The 22,671-nt window shown below is 45.9% G+C and overlaps 1 protein-coding gene across 2 annotated transcripts in view; it reads left to right on the top strand.

The window, feature by feature from the left end:
• PLXNB3 (plexin B3) overlaps positions 1–22,671 on the top strand; it is a 208,346-nt gene that overhangs the window by 163,172 nt on the left and 22,503 nt on the right. For both annotated transcript variants that reach the window (XM_040322874.1, XM_040322872.1), the window contains exons 19-28: positions 1,775–2,008; positions 2,110–2,271; positions 4,621–4,769; positions 6,108–6,208; positions 6,817–7,034; positions 14,175–14,353; positions 15,426–15,492; positions 16,654–16,960; positions 21,422–21,525; positions 21,609–21,696. In XM_040322874.1, the coding sequence (XP_040178808.1) occupies positions 1,775–2,008; positions 2,110–2,271; positions 4,621–4,769; positions 6,108–6,208; positions 6,817–7,034; positions 14,175–14,353; positions 15,426–15,492; positions 16,654–16,960; positions 21,422–21,525; positions 21,609–21,696 (1,609 nt within the window). The remainder of the gene's footprint in view (positions 1–1,774; positions 2,009–2,109; positions 2,272–4,620; positions 4,770–6,107; positions 6,209–6,816; positions 7,035–14,174; positions 14,354–15,425; positions 15,493–16,653; positions 16,961–21,421; positions 21,526–21,608; positions 21,697–22,671) is intronic.

The raw sequence follows: 22,671 nt of genomic DNA, 5'->3' as shown, positions 1-22,671 counted from the left end.
TGGACCCTACAATTATGTCTTTATTGTAACCTTTGACATTGCTAATGAGCCTTGTTTTGGGTAACTGGATCCACCTCGAAACGACAGAGGTTATTTTCTTTTGAGATTAGATATACCCAACTTTGAAAAAGCCAGTGATTTTATGTTGTTGGATTCTTTTATATGAATACTATTCGCATGTGCTCCTGATAAACATAAAGGTAAATATTCCAAACGTGTTTAGCTGTCATGTGGATGTTGAAATGAAATAAGATCTGTGAACCCAACTCTGAAAACATTGGATGTGATGCTATATATTTATTTTTACAATATGTATAATAATCTTTAATTATTAATTAATGTTAATTAATGTTTAATGTTGTCGTGCCATTCTCTTATATGCCCTCAAAAAGGTAAATTTCTACAAAAAAAAATTGGTTGTACATGTATTATTCAGAATGTGGACATATAGGAGAGAGAACCTCTATCTAATTTGTATTTGCCCATATACCATCCTCACAGCAAGGTATACTCACCTCTCCATGCTCCCTTACCGTTCTGACAAAGTGGGGCTTCTGGGTATGGTGGATCTTTTGACCTTCCCCATGTGACATTTGACCTTCCTCCTGAGCCGAGTCCCAGGGCTGGGACAAGGGGTGGGCAAGAAGGGGAGTCTCCCAGGGCACAGCGATAGAGGGGGGTGTGCCCCCTTACTGCACGTTCCAGATCTGCTGTCACTGTGACAGCTGACACGAAAAACACAATGTACATGTCCAACTACCTTCTAACTGCTAGAAAGCAAGCAGTTTATTGTGCATGTGCAGTAGTGCACACTCAATGCCAACCATGCGCAGCTGGAGCAAAGGGGGCAGAGAATGGGCGCAGGTACACCCATTCTATGTCCTACATTGGCAGTGGGTAAGGGGGGGGGGGGTGCAGTTCCGCATCCTTACCCTGGGCACTGGACGAACCTGTCTCGGTACTGCCAGGCCCATTAAATATTGTGGACTATAGCTTTTCTTTTATACATATAGTTATGCCTTAGACTTGAGACACACAGGGTATTTGCAAATCATCTTACAACAGCTGGTCAGTATATGGGCAGATCATAAGCACCAATGAGTACTTTCAGTGCCGGCAGTGACACGTTGGAAAATCACTATGGTCTTTGGTCACTTGACACTTGTTTCATCTTTTCCAGAATCAATTGAGTAGATCCTAGTGGGGCAAGAACCTGTACAACCATAGCTTGGACTCTCAATACCCATTTTTTTCTGAGTGGTCTTGACTGTGTGTATGGCTGCCCTAAGTCTGCCGTTGGTTTCTGTTTGTTAAAGAACTTAAGGGGCACTTGTAGAGCTCGCCATAGTGGGTAAATCAAGGGTATGGCTCAGGGGCTGCTGCCTCCAGTGGCACATGCAGCCTAAATGAACTCCTGTCATTGGCAACCGGATGGTGGGGAATGCAGCAAGGATCCAAGCTTTCAGCGTAAAGTCCCCCGGGTCTTAAACTTCTGAAGGTGAGGTCCCTGTTTTTTATGCATATGGTGAATATAATGGACGAGGTGGAAATCCGTTGGTATTGGGATCTTCTGACTGCAATCTTATGTCTGTGGCTAGCTTTTTCAGTAAACTATGCAAGTAGCAAATTCCTATAACCCATTGCAACCAGAATTCAGACCAATTTTCTCTTTATGAAAGGATCACTATGCTGTTGGATTGTGGGATTGGTGCAATTGAGTTCCTAGAACTCCCTGGTTGTCTCCATTGACCTTATACTCTATATCTTCTTACAGATTAGTGAACAGTGCCATCACAACTCCTCCACAGCCATGGAATGTCTTTCCCCTGCTATTCCTGAAGACGCCATCATCCTTGATGTGCTGTTTGTCTTGGACAATGTTCGTATTCCATTCAGCAGTCTTGGGGAGAACTTCACCTACCTGAAGAACCCGACTCTCAAACCTCTCAATCGAGACAGCCTCAGTAAGCCCTACAGTCTAAAGCCCGGGAACGTGCTGGATATTGAGGTAATCCAAGTAGAACATCATTGTTTCCTCTACTAATGCTATCAAGTCTTCCTTCTCCAGAATTTTTCTCCAACATCAGATGTCTATTTCATTTCCTTCAGGGAGAAGGTTTGGACTCTGGGATTAATAAGGAAGAAGTTCGAGCAATGATTGGGAATGGTGTCTGCACAGTGAAAACTCTCACCCACAACCACCTGTACTGCGAGCCTCCGCTTACTGTGCCCCAGCCACTGGATGCAAGCACCCCTTTGCCTCAATTTGTGGTCAGTAAACTCAACCCTTTCACTGTCGGAGCTGTTTCTGCATTTTTCCTTTAATGCATGCTTTAAAATGCGTGATTTAGGCCTGAAGACCAGTTTAAAGCGGGAGTTCACCCATTTATTAAAATTTTTTTGTTCTCCCCTTAGATTCCTGCTCGTTCGGTCTAGGGGAATCGGCTATTTGTATTAAAATATGAGCAGTACTTACCCGTTTTCGAGATGCATCTTCTTCCGTCGCTTCCGGGTATGGGTCTTCGGGAGCGGGCGTTCCTTCTTGATTGACAGGCTTCCGAGAGGCTTCCGACGGTCGCATCCATCGCGTCACTCGTAGCCGAAAGAAGCCGAACGTCGGTGCGGCTCTATACTGCGCCTGCGCACCGACGTTCGGCTTCTTTCGGAAAATCGTGACGCGATGGATGCGACCGTCGGAAGCCTCTCGGAAGACTGTCAATCAAGAAGGAACGCCCATTCCCGCAGCCCATACCCGGAAGCGACGGAGAGGATGCATCTCGTAAACGGGTAAGTACTGCACATATTTTAAAACAAATAGCCGATTCCCCTAGAGAAAACGAGCAGGAATCTAAGGGGAAAAAGGGCCCTCTAAGGGTGAACCCCCGCTTTAAGCCCCCAAAACAACATTTTCCAAAAGCAGAGATAACAGAGCTGAATGTCTGCCAAATCACCAAAATCTCATAATCTTCAACATATAAATGTAATTTTTAAAGTGATTTCTTAAATATTTTTAAATCTGCTGCTTTCATGAAAATAATACCTGCTGACTATCACGAAGTTCCTCGTTTAGATACTTCCTCTTATGGGGTGACAGCGCTCTCTCCTAATTGTGCTATTGCGTTGTCAACACCTGGTCACACAGGGTTATGATGAAGACTACTAGTGGCTGTTTCACCACACACACAAGGCTTCATGCACGTAGGCACTTGGGGTTGTACAACGTAAAATTTGGGCAGATTTCCTTGCTCGGAAATGCAGCTGCCCACAGAAATGAATGGCTGAACACAGGTATACGCTGATACTGGTGTAAACGCATGCTTGCGTGTAGATGCACACCCATGGATGCAGACAGCCTGTGCCCAGAGTTGTATGTCTGTACGCATGTGGATATACCCAGTACAGCCATTGATATGGGTCACTGTATGCAGCACCTGTGGCTTCCAGGTGAGGAGATATGACCGTATTGTATTTTGTACGCCCCCAAGTGCTTGTATGCAATGAGGCTTTATGCAGACCTGGTCCACTGTGGTCACCATCAGGAAATCTGCCCTGAGATGCATGCCGTGCAACCGTTGCTTGTGTACATGTAGACATTAAGGCCCGGATTCACAGACAGCGGCGCACATTTATGCCGCCGTAGTGCATCTCAATGTACGCTACGCCGACGCAGCGCAGAGAGGCAAGCATGGAATTCAGGAAGCCAGTGCTCCCAAAGCTGCGTCGGCGTGGCGCAGATTTCGAAGGCGCAGGCCAGCGTAGGTGGAAGTGGACTTGCCCCATGCAAAGCCATGCAAATGAGGCGTGACACCATGCAAATGATGGTTGGAGAGCCAGACAACTACGTTGAACGAACGTGCGCATGCTCATAACCACGTCGGAACATCTACCTAAGATACACCGGTTCACTGCCTACGCCGTGAACGTAATCTACGCCCATCCAGGCACACGTCCAACGTAAACTACGTAAAAAACGCTGGCTTATGTTACCTGATGCAGACCTTTACATGTCTGCTGCTGAGTTACACCTCCTTTATGGGGCTTAACTTTACGCCGCACGTACAACTTACGCGCACCTCTCGTAGCCTGCGTCGGGCGGGCGCAGGTTCGTGAATTGCCGTATTTTCCTTATTTGCATATTTGAATGGCTAATCAATGGCAGCGCCACCATGCGGCCAGCGTAAATGTGCGCCCACCCTACGCCGGCGTAGGCAAGTTACGTTGGCGGGAGTAAGCCTGTTTTTAGGCGTATCTTAGTTTGTGGGTACGGCGCACAGATACGACGGCACATATTTGCACTTACGCGGCGTATCTGGAGATACGTCGGCGCTAGTGCTTAGTGAATCCGGGCCTAAGTGTCCGCAAAGGGGCTGCAGAATATCAGCAGCAATGAATGAAACGGTGAAAACAAGTATTGCATTTACACAGCTTTGACCAATTCTGGTATACCTCTGGTTTACAGCAGACAAATGAAATTTGTAGTTGCACGTCATTTGGTGCCTAGGCTCCTTCCTGGGTTGCCTTGTGGGTGACCCAGCTCTAATATAGAGTATAGTCATGTGATAGACTGAAGCTATGCAGGTCTTCTATGTTAAATCTTGACATGTTAACGACATCCCACAGATTCACATGGGGAACCTTCGCTTCAACCTCGGGCAAGTGAAATACGATGTAGAGGGCCAATCGAGTTTTCCAAGAGAGGCCAAGATTGGACTGGGAGTTGGTGCAGCTTTGCTTGTTCCTGTTGTCTTAATAATAATTTTCATGTACAGGTATGTGTTAAATTGGCAGATTTTGTGTTTTGTTTTTCATTTTAGGGGTCTATGTTTAAAACATTCATTGTGTGGATACAAAAAAAAATATCCACACATTTAGAACGAAAATCACTGTATTTTCCCTAATACATGTAGTTCCAATATTTGCAGCGCCACCTAGTGGCCATAATGTGTTTTTAATTCCATAAGTACCACAATCGGGGAAAAAAACACATTCTAGCCACTAATGATTTTCAGAATGCTGCTTAGGCACAGCCAACACTTTTAGATGTTCCCTATAAATTAGCATATCTTCACTTTTGAGTTCAGGTCCACTTTACGATTGCAGTAGATAAGTGATCCAAACCTGTGAGAACTTCACTTCTCACCTAAAAGTAAAACTTTGCACTCTTTGAGGCCTCATACACACGACCGAACATGTCTGCTGAAACATGTCCGCTGGAAGCCTGTCCGTTGGACATGTTCGGTCGTCTGTACGACTCACCGGACATGTCCGCTCGGCCGAAAGCCCTCGCATGCGTCAAAGTGATTCGACGTATGCGTGGAAGCATTGACCTTCCAGGGTCGCGCACGTCGCCGCGTCATCGTCGCGGTCTGATGGTGTGTACAGACATCAGACCAAAATCCGCCAGCGGACATGTCCGATAAAAACGGTCCATGGACCGTTTTTATCGGACATGTGCCGGCGTGTGTACGAGGCCTGATGCTTACCTGTTAGTTGGAATGGGCTCCCTCTGGGTACCAGCAGCCCCATGTTTTCAGGTTGGGGACGGGTCCTATATAAGGCAGAGGTTCTAATTGGTTGCCCATCCATGCCTTTAGGAGATTCTGTAAAGATGACTTTTGCATAGCACCCAACTGTTCCTGATTTCAAGGGACTGTCCCTGATTTGGAGCAATGTCCCTCATTCCTCCTCATTTGTCCCTCATTTTGGTCTGATCTATATAGATGTATATAAAATGCACTTTTTATCTATCAAAACGTGTTTTCCAGGACTAAACCTTTCACCTGATTTCTAAATTGCTGCATTTGTAAATTCCAAAAGCCAATATAAAGGAATAGTAGTGGTGAAAAAAAAAAAAAAGCACTTGTGGGTGTAACCAATCTTGTTTTTTTGTAAATTCTCCTTTAAGGGGGCGTGGCAAGGGGTGTGCCCTATGCCTGCATACTTTTACTGATAGGTGTCCCTCATTCCCATCTCAAAACGTTGGGAGGTGTGCTTTTGCTATAGTCACATGAAAAATGAACTAATAATTGTGAAATAATGTGTAATTGGCATCTGACTGCCCCTTTTGGACCTACCTGAGGCATATGTTTAATGTTGCTATTTTCCAGGAGGCAGAGTAAGATGGCAATGAGGGATTATAAGAAGGTTCTTGTCCAGCTGGAGAACCTGGAGACCAGCGTGGGAGATCAGTGCCGCAAAGAATTCACAGGTATTTTCCCGTTCTTCGAGTCTTCCAATGGCCTCACTTCCGGTTCTTAACCTGATCATTTAAAGCGGGAGTTCACCCATTTGCGTTTTTTTTTCTCTTTTCCGCTTAGATGAATGATCGTTTTGTCTAGGGGAATCGGCTATTTGTTTTAAAATATGATCCGTACTTACCCGTTTTCGAGATGCATCTTCTCCGTCGCTTCCGGGTATGGGTCTTCGGGAGCGGGCGTTCCTTCTTGATTGACAGTCTTCCGAGAGGCTTCCGACGGTCGCATCCATCGCGTCACTAGTAGCCGAAAGAAGCCGAACGTCGGTGCGGCTCTATACTGCGCCTGCGCACCGACGTTCGGCTTCTTTCGGAAAATCGTGACGCGATGGATGCGACCGTCGGAAGCCTCTCGGAAGACTGTCAATCAAGAAGGAACGCCCAGTCCCGCAGCCCATACCCAGAAGCGGCGGAGAGGATGCATCTCGTAAACGGGTAAGTACGGATCATATTTTAAAACAAATAGCCGATTCCCCTAGACAAAACGAGCATCCAGCTATGGGGAAAATGTGTTCTCCATGGGTGAACCTCCGCTTTAATTTTTGCCTTCTGCCCATTTTCAGATCTTATGACAGAAATGATGGACCTCACTAGTGATATTGAAGGCTGCGGCATTCCCTACCGAGACTACAGCACCTATATTGAAAAGATCTTTTTCCCTGGAGATACTGTCTCTCCATTACGGAAGAATTTAGATGTTCCAGAGAACAGGAGGGCCACCGTGGAGCAAGGCCTGAATCAGCTCTCCAACCTTCTCAATAACAAGCTATTCCTCACCAAGGTACAAAAAGTCTACAGCCGTATAGGCAATCTTTGGCAATCCTGCCATCATAACACACGTGTGAGAAAACCATCAGCGCCACAATGCTAATAAATAACCCCTTTAACTACTTGAGTCCCGTGCCATAGTCAAAAGACGGCCTCAAGGTGGCTCTATAAATCCGGGACGACGTCTTTTGATGTCTTCGCGTGTTCTGGCGAGCGCGCACCCTGCGCGTTCCCGAGATGCCGATGCGCGTGCCTGGCGGACGCGATTTTCGCCAGGTACCCGTGATCGGCAATGACAGAGCAGGGACGTGGAGCTCTGTGTGTGTAAACACACAGATCCACGTCCTGTCAGGGAGAGGAGACAGATGCTGTGTCCCTTGTACATAGGGACACAGATCGGTCACCTCCCCAGTCAGTCTCCTCTCCCCACAGTAAGAATCACTCCCAGGCAGTGCTGATCCTGACCTCCCTGGGGTCCTAAGCAAAATGACATGGCACATTAAAAATGAGAAGCGGGGGGCGCTGACGACCGTGACATGTCACATTAACCACTTCCCGACCTCCTCATGTACATTTACGTCGGCAGAATGGCACGGACAGGCACAATCACGTACCTGTAGGTGCCTGCCTAGACGTGGGTGGGGGGTCCGATCGGGACCCCCCCGGTACATGCGGAGGTCGGGTCCGCTCGGGGAGCGATCCGGGACGACAGCGCGGCTATTTGTTTATAGCCGCTCCGTCGCGATCGCTCCCCGGAGCTGAAGAACGGGGAGAGTCGTGTGTAAACACGGCTTCCCCGTGCTTCACTATGGCGGCGCATCGATCGAGTGATCCCTTTTATTAGGGAGACTCGATCGATGATGTCAGTCCTACAGCCACACCCCCCTACACTAGTAAACACATACACAGTGATACCTAAATGTTACAGCGCCCCCTGTGTTTAACGCCCAAACTGCAACTGTCATTTTCACAATAAACAATGCAATTTAAATGCATTTTTTGCTGTGAAAATGACAATGGTCCCAAAAATGTGTCAAAATTGTCCGAAGTGTCCGCCATAATGTCGCAGTCACGAAAAAAATCGCTGATCGCCGCCATTACTAGTAAAAAAAATAAAAAAAATAAAAATGCAAAAAAACTATCCCCTATTTTGTAAACGCTATAAATTTTGCGCAAACCAACCGATAAACGATTATTGCGATTTTTTTTACCAAAAATAGGTAGAAGAATACGTATCGGCCTAAACTGAGGAAAAAAAATGTTTTATATGTTTTTGGGGGATATTTATTACAGCAAAAAGTAAAAAATATTGCATTTTTTTCAAAATTGTCGCTCTATTTTTGTTTATAGCGCAAAAAATAAAAACCGCAGAGGTGATCAAATACCACCAAAAGAAAGCTCTATTTGTGGGGAAAAAAGTACGCCAATTTTGTTTGGGAGCCACGTCGCACAACCGCGCAATTGTCTGTTAAAGCGACGCAGTCCCGAACTGTAAAAACCCCTTGGGTCTTTAGCCAGCATATTGGTCCGGGGCTTAAGTGGTTAAAGAAAGTTGAGAAGCGGGGGAGGGGGTGTTCTGCTGTTGGAAATGACATCTTACATTAAATTGAGAAGCAGGGGGTGCTGACTTCTTACCTCTTCTCCCATGCAGCCAGCGAGTTGAGAAGCAGGGTGTGGGAGCGAAAATGACTTCTCACCAGGCGGGGCCCTAAGCGGCTTGCATAGTGAGCCTATAGGGTGGATCGGCCCTGCTCCCAGGATACACATTTAACCCCTTCCCCGCCCCCTAGTGTTAACCCCTTCCCTGCCAGTCACATTTATACAGTAATCAATGCATATTTATAGCACTGTTCGCTGTATTAATGTGAATGGTCCCAAAAATGTGTCAAAAGTGTCCGATGTGTCCGCCGCAATATCGCAGTCCTGACAAAATTCGCAGATCGCTGTATTACTAGTAAAAAATATATATTTTTGTAGCCACTTTTGCACAAACCAATCACTATACGCTTATTGCGATTTTTTTTTTTTTACCAAAAATATGTAGAATACATTTCGGCCTAAACTGAGAAAAAAAATCGTTTTTTAAAAAAAAAAAATGGGATATTATAGCAAAAAGTAAAAAATATTGTGTTTTTTTTTCAAAATTTTCGCTCTTTTTTTTTTTGTTTGTTTATAGCGCAAAGAATAAAACCTGCAGAGGTGATCAAATACCACCAAAAGAAAGCACCACGATCAATCCACTTTACCAATGGTAGTAATTCCTACAGTCCCCTGACTGCACCTCTGTGTGGATAATCAAAGTTTGAATTTTCTCCAAACACCACCTTCCTCCATTCGCTTTTTAATAATCAATTCCACTTATATTTCCGGGGGTTAAGGACATGAAACAAAAAACACAAGTACCATAATGTTCTCTGCTTTCAAAGATCTACTGATGAAGGCCAATGAGAGGACGTCAGGCGTTTAGAGGGGAGGAGTCGAATCTGTGATGTCAGGCGAAGCACCGTGCATGAGCTGGTGATTTGATACATGCTGTTTTGATTGTTATTTATTGTAAGTGGAACTTTTTAGGGGGGCTTTTTTAATAAATTTAAAAGCAGAGAACATTATGGTACTTGTGTTTTTTGTTTCATGTCCTTAACCCCCGGAAATATAAGTGGAATTGATTATTAACCACTTTCTTACTGGGCACATATACCCCCTTCCTGCCCAGGCGAAATTTCAGCTTTCAGCACTGCGTTGCTTTAAATCAAAATTGCGCGGTCGTGCGACGTGGCTCCCAAACAAAATTGACGTCCGTTTTTTCCCACAAATAGAGCTTTCTTTTGGTGGTATTAGATCACTTCTGCGGTTTTTATTTTTTGCGCTATAAACAAAAATAGAGCGACAATTTTTAAAAAAAAACACAATATTTTTTACTTTTTGCTATAATAAAAATATCCCATTTTTAAAAAAAATAATAATAATTTTTCTCAGTTTAGGTCGATATGCATTCTACATATTTTTGGTAAAAAAAAACAAAAAAACGCAATAAGCGTATAGTGTTTGGTTTGCGCAAAAGTTATAGTGGCTACAAAATAGGGGATAGAATTCTGACATTTATTTTATTATTTTTTTTTTTACTAGTAATACAGCGATCTGCGAATTTTGTCAGGACTGCGATATTATGGCGGACACATCGGACACCTTTGACACATTTTTGGGACCATTCACAATACAGCGAACAGCGCTATAAAAACGCACTGATTACTGTATAAATGTGACTGGCAGGGAAGGGGTTAACACTAGGGGGGGCGAGGAAGGGGTTAAATGTGGATCCTGGGAGTGATTCTTACTGTGGGGGGAGGGGACTGACTGGGGGAGGTGACCGTTGCTGTGTCCCTATGTACAAGGGACACAGCATCGGTCTCCTCTCTCTGACAGGACGCTCAGGGTAAGCAAGACGCTTACCCCCACTTGTTCATTCTCCGACTTAGTTGAGGTAGGCTGTACACTTTGGTGGGGGTGGGTCAGCCACGCCCTGTGACCTTTGACCTCTGGGAACCCGCCTTCTGACCTTTGACCTTTGGGGGAGGTCCCTGTTCCAATCCCTGACTCCTAGCCATATTCTTCAATGGGAAACCCTAACCCCTAACCCCTTACACACAGAGCTCCACGTCCCTGCTCTAAAACTGCCGATCGCGGGTAGCTGGCGGACATTGCGGCCGCCAGGCATGCGCACCGGTGACGCGCCGGGCGCGCACCTCCCCCAGTGGCCGGAGGACCAGAGGCCGTAAAAAGACGGCCTCCCGGATTTATAGAGCCACCTTGAGGCCGTCTTTTTACATACGCCCGGGTCTGAAGTCGTTAAAAAGCGAGTGGAGGAAGGTGGCGTTTGGAGACAATTCAAACGTTGATTACCCACACAGAGGTGCATTCTGGGGACTGTAGGAATTACTACCATTGGTAAAGTGGATGGATCGTGGTGGACACAAGGAGTGATCTGTCTGAGTTTTATGCTCATCCTTGAGGTGATCAGGCATTTTAGCAGGTGGGGGTGTGCACTGAATATTGGATCCCTTTAACCACTTAACGCCTGCCGCACGACTATTTACGTCCGCAAAATGGCACGGACAGGCAGATGGGTGTATATATACGTCTTTGCCTTTCCGCGGGTCAGGGGTCCGATCGGGACCCAACCCCCCCCCCCCCCCCACCCCCCCCACCCCGCTGCGGGCGGCTCACCTCGGGGAGCGATCGGGGACGACGGCGCGGCTATTCGTTTATTGCCGCTCCGTCGCGATCGCTCCCCGGAGCTAAAGAACGGGGAGAGCCGTATGTAAACACGGCTTCCCTGTGCTTCACTGTGGCGGCGCATCGATCGTGTCACCCCCTTTATAGGGGAGACACAATCGATGACATCAGACCTACAGCCACACCCCCCTACTGTTGTAAACACACACTAGGTGAAGCCTAACACGTTCAGCGCCCCCTGTGGTTAACTCCCAAACTGCAACTGTCATTTTCACAATAAAGAATGCAATTTAAATGCATTTTTTGCTGTGAAAATGACAATGGTCCCAAAAATGTGTCAAAATTGTCCGAAGTGTCCACCATAATGTCGCAGTCACGAAAAAAATCGCTGATCGCCGCCATTAGTAGTAAAAAAAAAACAAATTATAAAAATATCCCCTATTTTGTAAACGCTATAAATTTTGCGCAAACCAATCGATAAACACTTATTGCGATTTTTTTTTTTACCAAAAATAGGTAGAAGAATACGTATCGGCCTAAACTGAGGAAAAAAAATAATTTATATATGTTTTTGGGGGATAATTTATTACAGCAAAAAGTAAAAAATATTGCATTTTTTTCAAAATTGTCGCTCTATTTTTGTTTATAGCGCAAAAAATAAAAACCGCAGATGCGATCTAATACCACCAAAAGAAAGCTCTATTTGTGGGGAAAAAAGGACGCCAATTTTGTTTGGGAGCCACGTCGCACGACCGCGCAATTGTCTGTTAAAGCGACGCAGTGCCGAATCGCAAAACCTGGCCTGGGCATTTAGCTGCCTAAAGGTCCGGGGCTTAAGTGGTTAAATGAGATTTTACACAGCGGTGATGGCTTTGGAAACCTACATATGAACTTTAAAAAAAAAATCATAAATTATTTTATGGAATGTATAATTATTTGTTTATATAAGATTTATAGATATGCAGCGCTGCACTATTTTCACAAAATTAACCACTTGAGAGCCGCGCTATAGATGAAAGACGTCCACAGCGCGGCTCTCAAGTGCCGAGTGGACGTCCTTTTATGTGCATTACCCGCGCGTGCCGTTGGGGGCACGCAGCGGGTAAACACTGTGCCCGGCGATGTCCACCAGGTACCCGCGATCAGCAGTGACAGCAGGGACGTGGAGCTCTATGTGTATAAACACAGAGCTCCACGTCCTGTCAGGGAGAGAGGAGACTGATCTGTGTCCCTTGTACATAGGGACACAGCATCGGTTACCTCCCCCAGTCAGTCCCCTCCCCCCACACAGTTAGAACACACCCAGGGAATACATTTAACCCCTTCCTCACCCCCTAGTGTTAACCCCTTCCCTGACAGTCACATTTATACAGTAATTAGTGCATTTTTATAGCACTGATCGCTGTATAAATGTGAATGGTCCCAAAATTGTGTCAAAAAGTGTCCGATATGTCCGCCGCAATATCGCAGGCCTCGCCATTACTAGTAAAAAAAAAAATCATAACTCTATCCCCTATTTTGTAAGCGCTATAACTTTTGTGCAAACCAATCAATATACGCTTATTACGATATTATTTTCACAAAAATATGTAGAAGAATACATATCGGTCTAAACCGAGGAAAAAAATAATAATAAAAAAAAAATTGGGATATTATTATAACAAAAAGTAAAAAATATTATGTTTTTTTTTCAAAAATGTTCTGTCTTTTTTTTGTTTATAGCGCAAAAAATAAAAATCGCAGAGATGATCAAATACCACCAAAAGAAAGCTCTATGTGTGGGAACAAAATGATAAAAATATAATTTGGGTACAGTGTTGTATGACCGCGCAATTGTCATTCAAAATGCGTCGGCACTGAAAGATTAAAATTGGTCTGGGCACGAAGGGGGTTTAAGTACCCAGTAAAGAAGTGGTTAATATATATATTTGCCATATTTGTTGTCATTGCACACATTGGATGAGATCTGCCTGGGTGATCTGCAATCAGAAAACATCAATAGATCAACAGGTGGAAAAACTACTACGGTAGGACTTTTTGGGTACCGCACCAGATCATAAAGATACAGGGCCAGATTCACGTAGCTCAGCGGATCTATAGATCCGCTCGATCTACGTGAATTAAGATCCGCTCCCACAAGTTTAGGAGGCAAGTGGCTAATTCACAAACCACTTACCTCTAAACTTGCGACGGCGGATCCTAAATCCCCCAGCGGAATTCAAATTCCGCGGCTAGGGGAGTGTCATATTTAAATCGGGCGCGTTCCCGCGCCGATTTAAATGCGCATGCGTCGTCCGGGGAATTTCCCGGCGTGCATTGCTCCCACTGACGTCACTAGGACGTCAGTGGTTGCGACGTGAGCGGGACTTGCGACGCGCGTGTTCGTGAATCGGCGTACGCAAACGACGTAGGAAAATTCTAATTCGACGCGGGAACGCCGGCTATACTTAACATTGGCTGCGCCTGATAAAAGAAGGGGTAAGTATACGACGGAAAACCGCTACGGAAACGACATAAGAAGACTGCGACGGGTCCGCGTACGTTCGTGAATTTGCGTATCTCGCTGATTTACATATTATTTATCGTAAATCAGCGGGAACGCGCCATTTTTATATTGAAAAAAAGATCCGACGGTGTAACACATTGTAACACTGTCGGATCTAGCCCTATCTATGCGTATCTGATTCTATGAATCAGGCGCATAGATACGACCAGTGTAAGTCAGATACGATGGTGTATCTGTAGATACACCGTCGTATCTCTTTGTGAATCTGGCCCACAAAATCTATTTTATTGTACGCAGCATTATAAGTGAAGAATTAAAATATGAATATCGAACATCCTAGTAATGTTTTAAAACACTGTGCAATTGCAGATTATTATTATTGTAAAACATTGTTCTCCTTTCGTCCTCTTGCAGCTCATCGAGACATTGGATGCCCAGTCCACGTTGTCCCAGCGCGATCGCTGTCATGCCGCGTCGTTACTTACTGTGGCGCTACATGGCAAGCTGGAGTATCTGACTGATGTCATGAAGACTCTCCTGTCTGAACTGGTAGACCAATGTGTGGCCAAGAATCCTAAATTGCTTCTGCGCAGGTAAAGTGCTGACCATGAAGCATCACAGCTAAAAAGAAAAAACGATTGTATTGTATAGTATTGTGCACTTTCAAACGATTTTTTAATTTGTGGTTGCAGCTTTTATCTTAAAGCTGGAGTTCACCCAAAAAATTTTTTTAACCTTAGATTGATGCTCATTTTGTGAAGGGGAATCGGGTAGTTTTTTTTAAATCGAAGCAGTACTTACCGTTTTAGAGAGTGATCTTCTCCGACGCTTCCGGGTATGGGTCTTCGGGACTGGGCGTTCCTATTTGATTGACAGTCTTCCGACGGTCGCATACAGCGCATCACGAGTAGCCGAACGTCGGTGCGGCTCTATACGGCGCCTGCGCACCGACGTTCGGCTTCTTTCGGAAAATCGTGACGCGATGGATGCGACCGTCGGAAGCCTGTCGGAAGACTGTCAATCAAGTAGGAACGCCCAGTCCCGCAGCCCATACCCGGAAGCGGCGGAGAAGATCGCTCTCTAAAACGGTAAGTACGGCTCATATTTTAAAACAACTAGCCGATTCCCCTAGACAAAATGAGCCTCAATCTAAGGTTAAAAATTAACTTTTCGGGTGAACCTCCACTTTAAAGTAACTTTTTTAAGGCGACTTTTATACATTTAATTATTGTGCTGCTATTTTATAATAAAGGTAGGGATTTGAGGATTAGCTGTTAGTGGGTGCTCTCAATATCTCGGTTGATTCGATGCGCACCACCTAACAACTATTGAGATGTACACTATGTTGTCAAAAGTATTGGGACACCCCCCTTTCCATGCACATGAACTTTAATGGCATCCCAGTCTCTTTAAATATATGTTTTTATTAATTTTTTAAAACACAGACAAAAATTTACAATTTCAGAAATGGTAAGCAAACAAAAACACCATCAGGGTTGCTGAGTGATGCCATTATGGGAGCACATTGTCTGTAAATGAAGCCGTGTGTTGTATTGGAATATCTTACTAGTGATTTCAGTGCGGAGCTATAGACATTTCCTGTAAGGTTCCGTGGGTGAAGAATGTTGTAGGAATGACAATACCTCCTCAATTTTGTTTTTGCAGGACAGAAACTATAGTGGAGAAGCTGCTGACCAACTGGATGTCCATTTGTCTGCACTCCTTTCTTCGGGTTAGTGTCTACCCTAACTGGCCACACCCATTACATTGCCTACCTTAACTGGCCCCACCCATTTACCTTGCCTACCCTAACTGACCACACCCATTTACCCTGCCTGCCTTAACTGGTCACACCCATTACCTTGCCTACCTTAACTGGCCACACTCATTTACCTTGCCTACCCTAACCGGCCACATTCATATACCTTGCCTACCCTAACTGGCCACACCCATATACCTTGCCTACCCTGACTGGCCACACCCATTACCTTGCCTACCCTAACTGGCCCCACCAATTTACCTTGCCTACCCTAACCGGCCACATCCATATACCTTGCCTACCCTAACTGGCCACACCCATATACCTTGCCTACCCTAACCGGCCACATCCATATACCTTGCCTACCCTAACTGGCCACACCCATATACCTTGCCTACCCTAACCGGCCACATCCATATACCTTGCCTACCCTAACTGGCCACACCCATATACCTTGCCTACCCTAACTGGCCACACCCATATACCTTGCCTACCCTGACTGGCCGCACCTATTTACCTTGCCTACCTTAACTGGCCACACCCATATACCTTGCCTACCTTAACTGGCCACACCCATATACCTTGCCTACCCTGACTGGCCGCACCTATTTACCTTGCCTACCTTAACTGGCCACACCCATATACCTTGCCTACCTTAACTGGCCACACACATATACCTTGCCTACCCTAACTGGCCACACACATATACCTTGCCTACCCTAACTGGCCACACACATATACCTTGCCTACCCTAACTGGCCACACACATATACCTTGCCTACCCTAACTGGCCACACCCATATACATGGCTTACCCTAACTGGCCACACACATATACCTTGCCTACCCTAACTGGCCACACCCATATACATGGCTTACCCTAACTGGCCACACCCATTTACATTGCCTACCTTAACTGGCCACACCCATTTATCTTGCCTACCCTAACTGCCCACATTCATTTACCTTACCTACCTTAATTGGCCACACCCATTTACCTTAGCTACCTTAACTGGCCACATCCATTTACCTTGCCTACCTTCCAACAGTTCTAGGGCTTTGGTCAATACAGAAGATGTTCATCAGAACTCCCTCCCGTGTAGATCTGACATATTTGCTATATGTTTTCATCCAGGAGGCGGCAGCAGAGCCCTTATACATGCTGTACAGTGCCATAAAATACCAGGTGGATAAGGGACCGGTGGATGCTGTAACAGGGAAGGCAAAGCGCACTCTGAACGATGGCCGTCTCCTACGGGAGGACATTGAGTACCGGTCGATGACCCTCACTGTTATAGTGAAGAATGGGGCGGAAGTGCAGAGGGTACCAGTCAGAGTGCTGGACACTGACACCATCACTCAAGTGAAAGGGAAGATCCTGAATCACGTGTACAAAGGAACCCCTTTCTCCAATCGGCCTGCAGCACATGCACTTGATCTAGGTAAGGACAATTGATATACCTGATTAAAGCTGAGTTCCATAAATTAAATTGAATACACACACTATATTGTCAAAAGTATTGGGACACCTGCCTTTACACACACATGGACTTTAACCCCCTTGGCGGGGTTACATTTTTTTTTTCTGCGATCGGTAACCCCGAGTCAGACTCAGGCTCGCCTCGCTGAATCCACAGGCATGGTTTACCTACCTTGTCCCTGGATCCAGCGATGCCACCGCGCTGTGTGAGCGAGCGGGTGCTCGCTCGATTCACACAGTGCCTCTGTGTGCCGCTGATCTCTGTTCCCTGCGACGTAACGCCGCACGGGGGCGGAAAACAGCGCCAAATTCAAAAATGTAAACAAACACATTACATACAGTATACTGTAATCTTATAGACCAGGGATATGCAATTAGCGGACCTCCAGATGTTGCAAAACTACAATTCCCATCATGCCTCTGCCTCTGGGTGTCATGCTTGTGGCTGTCAGAGTCTTGCTATGCCTCATGGGACTTGTAGTTCTGCAACAGCTGGAGGTCCGCTAATTGCATATCCCTGTTATAGACCCCCCTTGTCCCTAGTGGTCTGCCCAGTGCCCTACATGTTCTTTTATATAATAAAAACCTTTCTTTCTCCCTGGAAACTGTAGATTGTCCGTAGCAACCAAAAGTGTCTTTTTATGTCAAAAACGGTTTTAGAGCAGCTAGAAAACAGCGATAATAATTTATAATCACTTGCAGAATTGAGCGATAGCGATTTGTGGGGAAATTCGTCATAAAAAAATAAAAGTAATGACAGCGACAATTCTGCAACTGAGCAAATTTCAGTGATTTTGAGTTGATTACATTATTGAATAATTTTTATTATAATTATATTATTATTTGTTATAATTATTTATTATATTATAATTTATAATTTTGTTTTTTAAAAAAATTCATACCCGGGATGTCTACTAGACTCTTGTTTGGTCAGATTTAAGTGAGTTATTCCTAAAAATTACAGGCCTACAATATAAAACGCCAAATTTCCTTGCAAATAATGGTACCGCTTTCAGTACCTAAAATCTGAAATAATCATACCGCCAGGGAGGTTAATGGCATCCCAGTCCTGGTTCAATATTGAGTTGGCCCATCCTTTGCAGCTATAACAGCTTCAACTCTTCCGTCCTCAAGGTTTAGGAGTGTGTCTATGGGAATGTTTGACCATTCTTCCAGAAGCACATTTGTGAGGTCAGGGACTGATGTTGGGCGAGAAGGACAATACACGACCTGTAAGTCATACTTGCAGGTTGTGTAGTGTCACATCGCCACCCCCCCCCCCCCCCCCCCCCCCCCCCCCACCGATGTCACTCTTCTAGCTTCTCCTATCAGTATGCCCCTTGTTGGCACATACTGCAATAACTTGCAGCTCAACTGATTTGTTCCTTGTGCTGCTCCTCCCAAGTCTGAGCTCTGCTTTACAGGGACTGCTAGAGGCCGTTACTAAGTCAAATCCAGATACATACACTGGTTGCTTTAAAAACAAAAAAAATCCATTTAATGATTACAGAACTGCACTAATTTGTGTATTTTATATCTGCCAAGAGTTCAGCTTTAAGGGAACGTTAGTTTGTTCCTTTTTTTACTAGAATTTGATGAAGACTTCATTACTTAATCGCGGGTGCCCGGTGGCGATTGCGCCTGCCGTGCATGCGCACGAGAGTCAGGGACGAGCGGGGGCACGCACGCGCCCCTAGTGGCTGCTAAGAGAGCCGACGTTATTGTACGGGCTCTCGCACAGGGGAGCCGACCTGCCGCCGTAGAACTACGGGGGCTGGTCGGCAAGTAGTTAAAGTGGATGTAAAGCCACTCTCATTCTTTGTAAACTACTGCCATAGTGCTGATCTATAAGGACATAGATGCCTCCTGCATGTATCCTTACCTGTCAAATGTCTCCCCTCTGCCCGTTATAAGAACGGAAAAACTGCAGATTGTGGGTGGATCTGTTGTCTGGAGCTTGGTGGGTGGAGTCGTGATGTCCAGGGCCGATCCTAGGGTCACAGAGGCCTGGGTGCAGAAATATTGCTGGCGCCCCCACATGGGCGTGGTCATCTTACTAACTCCTCCCCTTTACAAATGTTTCTATGGCTTTGACTCCAAAACAGAGATGCTCATTAGTGTCCCCCCATCAGAGCCCCCCACAGCAGGTGTCCCCCATCGGAGCCCCCCCACAGCAGGTGTCCCCCATCGGAGCCCCCCCACAGCAGGTGTCCCCCATCGGAGCCCCCCCACAGCAGGTGTCCCCCATCGGAGCCCCCCCGAAGCAGGCGTCCCCCATCGGAGCCCCCCCACAGCAGGTGTCCCCCATCGGAGCCCCCCACAGCAGGTGTCCCCCATCGGAGCCCCCCACAGCAGGTGTCCCCCATCGGAGCCCCCCACAGCAGGTGTCCCCCATCGGAGCCCCCCACAGCAGGTGTCCCCCATCGGAGCCCCCCACAGCAGGTGTCCCCCATCGGAGCCCCCCACAGCAGGTGTCCCCCATCGGAGCCCCCCACAGCAGGTGTCCCCATAGACCAGTACCTGTCCAATAGGGCGGGGTCATACGTGGCATCTTTGGTTACTAGGAGGGTGGCACTCGGAGAGCATTTCTGGGAGTGCACAGGATGATTGGTAGAAGCTCCAGCCAACCCAGAAGCCTCTCATCACACCGCTTATGGGAGAAGAGCTGACACACGCAGAGGGGGCGGGGCAGACGGGAGACTGCTCCACATGCACCAGACAGAATTAATTAGTGGAGCCTAGTGCCGGAACGTGTTCCGGAACTAGGCTACATTACGGTACCCAGCCCGGATTCCGGGGACAGCGGGAGGTTTGCGCTCTTGTCGGTTGCCAACGCAGAGAGCAAACGGGATGGGGAACCGCAGCACCCGCTACATGCGCTCCGCCTCTGGACACAGACAAGGAGGGGGGAGGGGAGCACTTTGGAGCTTCGGCGCCCCCACCTCTGCGGCACCTGGGTGCAGAGCACCCCGCGCACCCTGCCTAGGATCGGCCCTGGTGATGTCAGTAGACTCCCCGCCCTCCTCTACACTCCCCTTGTCAACATGCATTTTTTTTCCTTTGTATTTCTTACACTGAATTCTGCTATGATCACTAACATCAAATCAAAATCCAGGAAAAGTAACCACATGACTTCAGAAAAGGAGTGGGGGTGGGAATTAAAAAATAATGCCTGTCTGATGCTAGTGCATGAGATATGTAAATAACCTGTCACTCACAGCAAGGGGGCGGAACGGACTAAGGTTTTACTCTGTAAGTCTGTTTTATTTCACTGAACAATAAAAAGAGGATTGCTCAGAGCTGGATTAACTCCGTGTGGCAAGACTGGGCACAGATGATAGGAAATCTTATACTATACATTGTGACATCAAAAAAATAAATAAAACATTTTTGGGTTTACATCCACTTTAATCTGGCCATACACTAGTAGATTTTCGAGCAAATGTTTGAACAAAATCTCTCAGTACGTTCGATGACCTTCAGTACATTGAATGTCATTCAAAATGCACTTCAAAATTTAATTTGCATTTTGACATAACATTTTTAAATTTAATGTAATTTCCTGAATGAAAAACCACATGCGCTATTAAAAATGTATTTGTTCCATCCTGCTCCTTCAAATTTTCTTGATCGAAAAAGAATATCGATTTGACCACACTAAAGATTAGAAATTCAAACAAATGTTTTTAAAACAAAAAATTATTATTAAAATCCTGCTAGTGAATGGCCAACTTTAAGCCTCATACACACGATCAGTCCATCCGATGAGAACAGTCTGAAGGACTGTTGTCGTCGGTTAACCTATGAAGCTGACTGATGGTCCGTCGCGCCTACACACCATTGGTTAAAAAAACGATCGTGTCAGAACGCGGTGACGTAAAACACAACGACGTGCTGAAAAAAACGAAGTTCAATGCTTCCAAGCATGCCTCGACTTGATTCTGAGCATACGTGGATTTTTAACCGATGGTCGTGCCTACTAACAATCGTTTTTTTCCATCGGTTGGGAATCCATAGGTTAAATTTAAAGCAAGTTGGATTTTTTTTTAACCGATGGTTAAATAACCTATGGGGCCCACACACGATCGGTTTTGAATGATGAAAACGGTCCTCAGACCGCTGTCCTCTGTTTAACCTATCGTGTGTACGAGGCATTAGTCTACTTCGTTTGTGGTCTTATCGCCTTTCATGTAAAGGGGGTGAGGAAACTGTAAAAAAAAACTGGACATGGAACAAGTGTGCAAAAAAATGACTTTGCGCCGACTTTCTTGGTTTGGATATTTCTTTAGCTTTGTGCAACAAACAATACTGAGGTCAGTGTATGGTAAGCGTTGCAGCCAGGCAACTAGCATTTTCAGAAAGGTCCGCAATGGAAACCCCCGTCTTTACTAAGAAAATGTGTTCAATTGTGCTTTTTCCACAGAATGGCGTGCTGGTCAAGCTGGTCATTTGACCCTATCCGATGAGGACCTGACGTCACAAGATCAAGACCAGTGGAAGAGATTAAATACGCTGCATCATTATAAGGTATGGTGTGGGTCTTGTGTGCATGCGCCTTTTATCAGTGGCAGTTGTGTGGCAGTCTTACACCTATGTTCTTTTCTCAACAGGTTCCTGATCTTGCAACTGTGGCTTTGATACCACGATTACACAATAACCAATGTGAAACGCCAAACAACAGTTTCTTGAGTGGAGAAAGTGAGTCTGTGACGCTCATGGTGTTCCCCTTCTCTTGTTTTTTTATGACCCTACCTTTATAATGTGCTGTTTAATCTCCCTTTAGGCAAGATTCACCTTCCTGATGCTTTCTTTTGACAATAGGGCCTCCGTGGCTGTGGCTTAGTACTGCTACCACAGTTGACCATTGCAGCAGTAAGCATGATGATCCGTCTTCAGCTTTTATTAAATTGACGGATTGGTGTATCCTGGGCACTATAACTTTCATGGAAATAAGTTCCTCAACAGCCACAAAGGTGATAAATCCACTCTCTTAGGTAGATTCAGGTAGAGTGGTGTAATTTTAGGGCGGCGTAGCCTAGTGTTTTTTAGGCTACGCCGCCGTAAATTAGCTAGGCTAGTAGTGATTTTCAATCAACTTACCTGCTAATCTACGGCGGCGTAGCCTAAAACGAGCGGGCGTAAGGGCGCCTAATTCAAATTACTTGGAGGGGGGCGTGTTGTATGGAAATGAGGCTTGACCTCACGTTTTTTGACGTTTTTTTCTACTGCGCATGCGCCGGGCACCTACATTTCCCAGTGCGCATTGCGGCTAAGTACGCCGTACGGGCCTATTGATTTAGACGTGTACGTAAACAACGTAACTCCCGATTCGCGGACGACTTGCGCAAACGATGTAAAAAATTCGAACCTTGCGGCGGGAACGGCGGCCATACTTTAACATTGTTATTCCACCTCATAGGTGGAATAACTTTAGGCCGCCTAAGGCCTTACGGAAATGACGTACTTCGACTGCGGCGGGCTCGCGTATGTTCGGGAATCGGCGTACACGCTCATTTACATATTCTACGCCGGCCGCTATGGAAGCGCCATCTAGCGGCCAGCTGAAAAATTGCAAGCTAAGATAGAACGGCGCAAGCCGTCCTATCTTAGCTTTGTTTAAGCGTATCTCTGTTTGAGCATACACTTAAACAAACGCCGGCGTAGATTCAGAGT

This window comes from Rana temporaria, chromosome 9 (genome assembly GCF_905171775.1).
Source record: "Rana temporaria chromosome 9, aRanTem1.1, whole genome shotgun sequence".
Classification (NCBI taxonomy): domain Eukaryota; kingdom Metazoa; phylum Chordata; class Amphibia; order Anura; family Ranidae; genus Rana; species Rana temporaria.
This window is presented reverse-complemented; position numbering and strand designations above follow the sequence as displayed.